Source organism: Chrysochloris asiatica, unplaced genomic scaffold, assembly GCF_000296735.1.
Source record: "Chrysochloris asiatica unplaced genomic scaffold, ChrAsi1.0 scaffold00166, whole genome shotgun sequence".
Taxonomy (NCBI): Eukaryota; Metazoa; Chordata; class Mammalia; order Afrosoricida; family Chrysochloridae; genus Chrysochloris; species Chrysochloris asiatica.
This window is the reverse complement of record NW_006408684.1, coordinates 4,312,056-4,318,296: the sequence shown is the minus strand read 5'-3', so window position 1 is coordinate 4,318,296 and position 6,241 is coordinate 4,312,056. Positions and strand designations below refer to the sequence as shown.

General features: G+C 43.0%; 1 protein-coding gene across 1 annotated transcript in view; it reads left to right on the top strand.

Annotated features, from left to right (window-relative positions):
• Positions 1-1,132: 1,132 nt before the first annotated feature.
• The window catches only part of INSIG1 (insulin induced gene 1), a 26,258-nt gene continuing 21,149 nt past the window's right edge, over positions 1,133-6,241 (top strand). Inside the window, exons 1-2 of the mRNA XM_006871303.1 lie at positions 1,133-1,547; positions 5,696-5,820. Coding sequence (XP_006871365.1) covers positions 1,133-1,547; positions 5,696-5,820 — 540 coding nt within the window. The remainder of the gene's footprint in view (positions 1,548-5,695; positions 5,821-6,241) is intronic.

Genomic DNA, 6,241 nt, shown 5'->3' with positions numbered 1-6,241 from the left:
GGGCGGGCGGCCGAGGCTCCGCCTCCTTCGGGCCGGGCGCGGGCCCGGCGGCGCGGCGTTGTGGGTAGGCTGCGCCCGGGTAACGTGATTCGGGGGCTTTGCGGCCCGCGATATAAACCTTTTACCGCTCTCCGGAGCTGGGGAAATTCTGGGGCTAGTCTGGGTCGCAGCAACTCCTTCTCTGCAACCCCGCCTTCTGCGTCGCGGACAGCCCGCTGGCGGGCCCCCTCCGACAGGTACGGCGGGACAGGGCGGGCAGCGGTGCCCAGGCGATCGGGGGCGCGGGCCGTGGAGTCCCAGCCCAGGGAAGACCTCGCATCCCCCGCCTAGGAGCTCGGTGGAGGAACTTTGCGGTCGGGGCGGTGATGAATGTCCTGGAAGCACTGATGCTCTGGGCCCCCGACCTTTGGGAGAGGGCACTCGGAGCGACCCAGCGGGTGGGAAGCGCCACCGTGCGCGCAAATGCCGGGTTAAAACAGCGAACGGTTCTTGCTCTTTCTGAGCACCGGTTTTCGCGTCAGACCCTCTGATTGGATCCGGGTAAGTTTTTCTGGGAAAGGCTGATTGAGGGGCTTTGCCGGAGCAGAGAAGCTGGGATGTTTTTATTGCGCCAGTTCTCAAAGTTTCGTGGCACATGTAAATCGTGTCTTGGAAACTTTTAAATTGAATCAGCCAGCATTTAATGGTTTATATAAAGTAGGGGGTGCATAGTAGGCGGGTAGTTTTTAAAGGGTTCGTTTCTTTTAAGAGAAACAATTATATTTATCCAACACTTTGCTTCTGCATGCCTTAAAGCAACTTATGCATCACTCAATTGGCATATGTGGGTAGATTTTTTTAATATATATATTCATTTTGTGGCTGAGGAACAGATGAGGTAACACAGAGCAAGTTAGCTGTGGGAGTCGGATACTGTAGAGAACATTGGTCAGAACTAACTTCCCTAAGGAACTTTTTATGTTTACTATATTTGTTGGTGACAAATAGAAGTATAGTTTTCAGTGTCTGAAAGGAATTAAAGCTTAGCCTTCCTTGACTTTCTTGGACTTTTTGCAGTTAATTTACTGGGATTTCATTTCCCTTCTATTTTTACCCCCTCTAGGAAACTCATCTCAGATTGTGGTGGGCACTGATGCCCAGATTAGACGACCACTTGTGGAGTTGTTCCTGCCCTGCCAGCAAGAGGTACAAAAAACACTCAAGAGCCAGCGCTGGAGGGCTGGCAGCAAAAGCAGAGGAGATGATGAGTTTGTCTGCTTCCAGTCCCTCTGTGCTGGCGGACCCCAGTGTCCGGAACAGCCCTGGACACAGGCCTCCGAACTCCGGTGTGAGTGGTCACAGCTGCAGCACGGGCAGCAGCCACACTAACAGTTGGCATCATCACTTGGTGCAGAGGAGCCTTGTGCTGTTTTCAGTTGGAGTTGTCCTGGCTCTGGTGCTCAACCTACTACAGATACAGAGGAATGTCACTCTTTTCCCTGAAGAAGTAATTGCCACAATCTTTTCTTCTGCCTGGTGGGTTCCTCCCTGTTGTGGGACAGCAGCTGGTAAGTAAACTGCTCCTTGTTTAGTAGAAATAAAAGAGAATCAGGTTTTTGTTGTTGTTGTTTTTTTAAACTAACCTTCAAGAAATGTTTATGTGAAGATGAAATCATCTGGATTAAAATTGAGCATCTTCAGTTTTCATATTTAGGTAGAGGAAAGTGGGGTGGTGAGGACCTCCAACCCCCAAATGTTTCATCTACTCAATAGCCGTCTCAAAAGTTTGAGGAAGTCCAGTAATGGAGATAATGCAGGGAGTTAAAGAAATGGCTTGTGCCAAAGCAGATGAGTTCTGGTCCCTCTTAGCAGTGTCTGGGCAGACTGAGGACAACCTTGCCTAGAGTGCAGCAGCTGTCAGCTAGATGTAGCCGCCCCATGATTGGTCGCCTGCAGAACTGGTGAGCAGAAGTACCACGTTGCTATTGGCTGCCTAAGTGAACATGCTACGCTGCTGGATAACTGAAAACAAATCCGTCACATGTGTTCAAGAGGTGGTTGCCAAGGGAGCAACTTCTCAGCACTTCCTTTTGCAAGAATAGCCAAGTGAACTGTGGCCAGACGCCAAGTCACCCTGGAAAGTTCTATAGATTATGTACTTAAAGAAAAGAGTAAACCCCTTGTTACGAGGTAGAGTGTAGTAGACCTAATCAGTCAGAAAGATGAATAACAGCACAAGATAAGTCTAATTGCCAACAGGAAAACTGTATTTTCTTTAGTAGAATTTCTAAATTATCATTTAGGTAGTGTTATGAAAATACTGAATTGATCTTGGCCCAGCGGATCACTTAATACTTTTCTAACTACACAGCATTCCTTGATTTAGCAAACATTTGCCAAGCGCTCTGATAGGCTCAACGCCGGGATGTGTTGGAAATTAGAAAACAAAAGTGAATACTGCAAGCTCTTCTCCTTTAAGTGTCCCATAGTCTGGTTGGAACATGTATGTAAGTAACTACAGTATACTATGACTAGTACATTTATATTTTTTTGTTGTTGTTGCCAACACTTACCTATTGCTTAAATCATTGATTGCTTGCTAGGCTGTATGGGCTTTATTTCTTTTAATCTGTATAACAGTACTGGGCTCTAACTCCATTTTACAAATGTGAAAACTGAGAAGTTAAGTAACCATGTCCAAGGGGACACAGCTAGTAAGTGCCCTAGCCATTATCTAAACTCAGTTTTATTCCAGAGTCAGTTCCTCTCTCTGCAACTCTGTGCTGCCTCCCTGTGATACAGGTGTCTGCATTGTGCTGTGTATACACAACACAGTCTCAGTGGACTATTTAAACAGTAAGAAGCAATGTGTTTTGTAATAGAGCACTGTGTCGTGTCTTAGCAAGAACAGCTACATATATCTTAGGAATTCTGTCATTATAAAGCACTTCAAAAAGTTTGTGAAAAAATGGATTAAAAGGTAATGGATGTTTTAATGTTTGTGAGAAATTGATCTAGATTTGAAATGTCATTTTCATACACTTGGCACAATTGCTTTCTTCCCTGAGTTAAATGAAAAATATTTTAATTTGAACTGTAATATTTATAATTGAAGTGCTTCCAGGAATATCTGAAACACAAATTCCTCAGATTTTTTTAAACTAATAGAGTCAGGAACATAAGGAAAATTGATTCCATAATAACATTTTTGCCTATTTAGCTTTTAACCTAAAAAGGTAAGATTAAATTATGATTACCAAAATTATAAAATTGTTTGGGTTCCATTTTTCAGAACTCAAAAAACCCCCAAAAAAACCTTCCTAATATGAAACTGAAAATCTTTCATTCATTTGACTGAAACTCATTTTTTCTGTGTTGTATGTCTTTCAAGAACCTGTAATGAAGCTCTCCTCCCACCATATAAAGGTGAAACTATGCCTGGCTCAAGAGCCCCAAACCACTAACCTTTTTTCCATAGTCGAATCCTGTTTAGATCTATATTCCCAGTATTTGCCATGTCCCTTTTGTTCATTAATGTCTTTTACTGTTTTATTTGTATTCCCACCTGTCCAAATTCTCTTCGTGTTCTATTAGTATTTAAAATTCGCCAACTTCCAACTTGTGCTAGACCACAAAGGTCTTTTCTTCGCCGTCCTCCAGTTAAGTAATCCTCAGCTTTTACACATGACGAAACAACCATTAAAAGCCATTTCCTATTAAGAGGACAAATTGGGATTAAATGCCAGAGATGCTATTCTTGGTCCAATGCTCTTTCTACAGTTAAGGGCTTCACACCTAGGAATCACTAAAGAATACCAGAGCAGTATCTGAAGCTTTGTCTCCTCCTTTCTCTCACATGGCCCTGTGTTAGTTTCTTAGTGCTGCTATAGCAGAGATCCCACAAGTGGGTGGCTTTAACAAACACACTGATGTTCTCACAGTTTGGAAGGCTAGAAGTCCATTCAAGGTGCAGGCTCTAGGGGAAGGGTCTCTCTCTGTCCAAACTGGAAAGTCTTGTGTCAGCTTCTCTAGCCAACAAGACTTGGAGTTCCTGGGCTGGTAGGTTAGTCTGCCTCCTTCATCTTAATAAAGTATGCCTCTCCCCGCTGACTTTACTGCTTTCTGTGCCTCATCTACTCTTTTGTATCTTAAATGTGGTTGGTTTAAGAATCACCATGACAAAGGAAACCCTATCCCAAATATGATTATGTCAACAGGTACATTGCTGTTCTTTGCCCTCTAGTTGGTTCTGACTCATAGCAACTCTGTATACGGTTTCCAAAAGCAGCTGTTGGGTTTGAACTGCTGACCTTGCACTTAACATTCAGCGCCACCCCAGGACTCATCAACAGGTATAGCAGTTAGGATTTGTAACACATATTGGAGGACACAGTTCAACCCATGGCAGCCCCATAGCACTTAATGCCAGGATTGTTACACACTAGGTGCCTGCTTTAAGTTCCTTGAAAATGAAGACCAATCCCACCCTCTGAGCATGTGGAAGGAGTGTCTCTTATGACCCAGCCTATCATATTTCCTGGTGTGGTACTATAGGATAAGAATTAGACCACAAGATCAGTTTGAGCCACAAGGTTGGTGGTACAAACTCAACAGCTGTTCCTTGGAAACCTTATACAGGGTCGATATGAGTCAGAACCAACTCAAGGCAATTAACAACAACAGCATCATCATATTTCCATTCCACAAATGGGAGTGTCCTTCCTCTGCCCAGCATCAGCTCTGGGTGGTGTAAGGGATGGGAAGAACATGTGGAATCTGCTCTTCCAGATATCCATGGAATCTTCCCTTTTCATTTTAAATGGAAACAACACTTGATTTAAAAAACAAAAGCAGGTTAATTAATTCAGACATTTCAGGGTTGGTTTTTTTTGTCCTTTAGGACCCTGGATAATTAAACCCATACTACATTCATTTCTCTTTTTAATGGGACATGTTTCACTAAACTAAATATCAGTGATATTTATTAAAGTTTTCAAAAGTTTGTTTCTCAAAGAATAAGAATACAAACAGTATCTTAATTTGAATATTATAACAGATCAAGTTTCTGGTAAAAGGACTTGCTGAGTCTTTTATTAGTTGTTGTTCAGTTGCCATGAAGTTGTCCCCACTCATGGTGACCCCATGTACAGTGCTGGCCTACACCTTCTCCAGGACTGTTGGTGTCTCAGTCCATTATTGCGGCCACTGTGACCATCTATTTAGTTCATAGGGTGAGTTCTAGGAGTGTTTCCCTTGTTTCCACTGATTCTCCTTCACCAGGACACCTGGTGTGGCGCAGGATAAGCACTTGACCACAAGGTCAGCTTGAACAGCAGGGTTGGAACTGACTGGATGGTACTTAATAACAATGACGACTCCTGGTGTGACACTATAGGATAAGTACTGGACAGAGAGCCACAAGGTCGGTGGTTCAAACCTTCCAGCTGCTCCTCAGAAATCCTAAAGAGAGTCCCTATGAGTTAGGCACTTAACTACAACTTTTTCACCAAGGATGTTGTCCTTTTGTAGTAGTTGGTCTTTCCTGATGGTGTGTCCAAAGTAAGCAAATCAGTCCTGCCGTCCATGCTTCTAAGGAACATTCTGATTGTATTTCTTCTAAGATTAATTTGTTAGCTTGTTTAACAGTCTGCATATTAAGTAACTACCACATAAAAATCACTTCTGGTGTTTTAATACTGCTTTCTTTTTTTGACAGCTGTTGTAGGCTTACTCTACCCCTGCATCGACAGTCACCTTGGAGAACCCCACAAGTTTAAGAGAGAGTGGGCCAGTGTAATGCGCTGTATCGCAGTTTTCGTTGGCATCAACCACGCAAGTGCTGTATCCTGAAATCACTGTATATGTATAGAATGTTGTCTTAAATTCTGTGTTGAAACATTGTTACTTTTTTTTTTAATTGAAGGTTTTTATTGTGGATTGATTGAGTGAAAGTTTATAGGGCATATCATTAGTTTCACATTGAACAATTCATATAACTTGTTTCATTACATTGATTATAGTCCCCTCAATATACCATCAGTTGAAAGTATTTCTCTCTATCCACTTTAGCTTTTTCAAAAAAACACACAAACAAAAAAACCCACTCAGGCATCTTAGTTGATGAATCTAGAGTCCTCAGCCGCTCCCCCTCTCCATGCCCCATCTCTGCCTCCATCTCTGGCACTGCTGCTTCTCTGGATAAAGTTCCGCATTCTATTTGTGCGTTCCTCTCTTGATGGTCCTAGGGTCCTCTGTTTCTGGA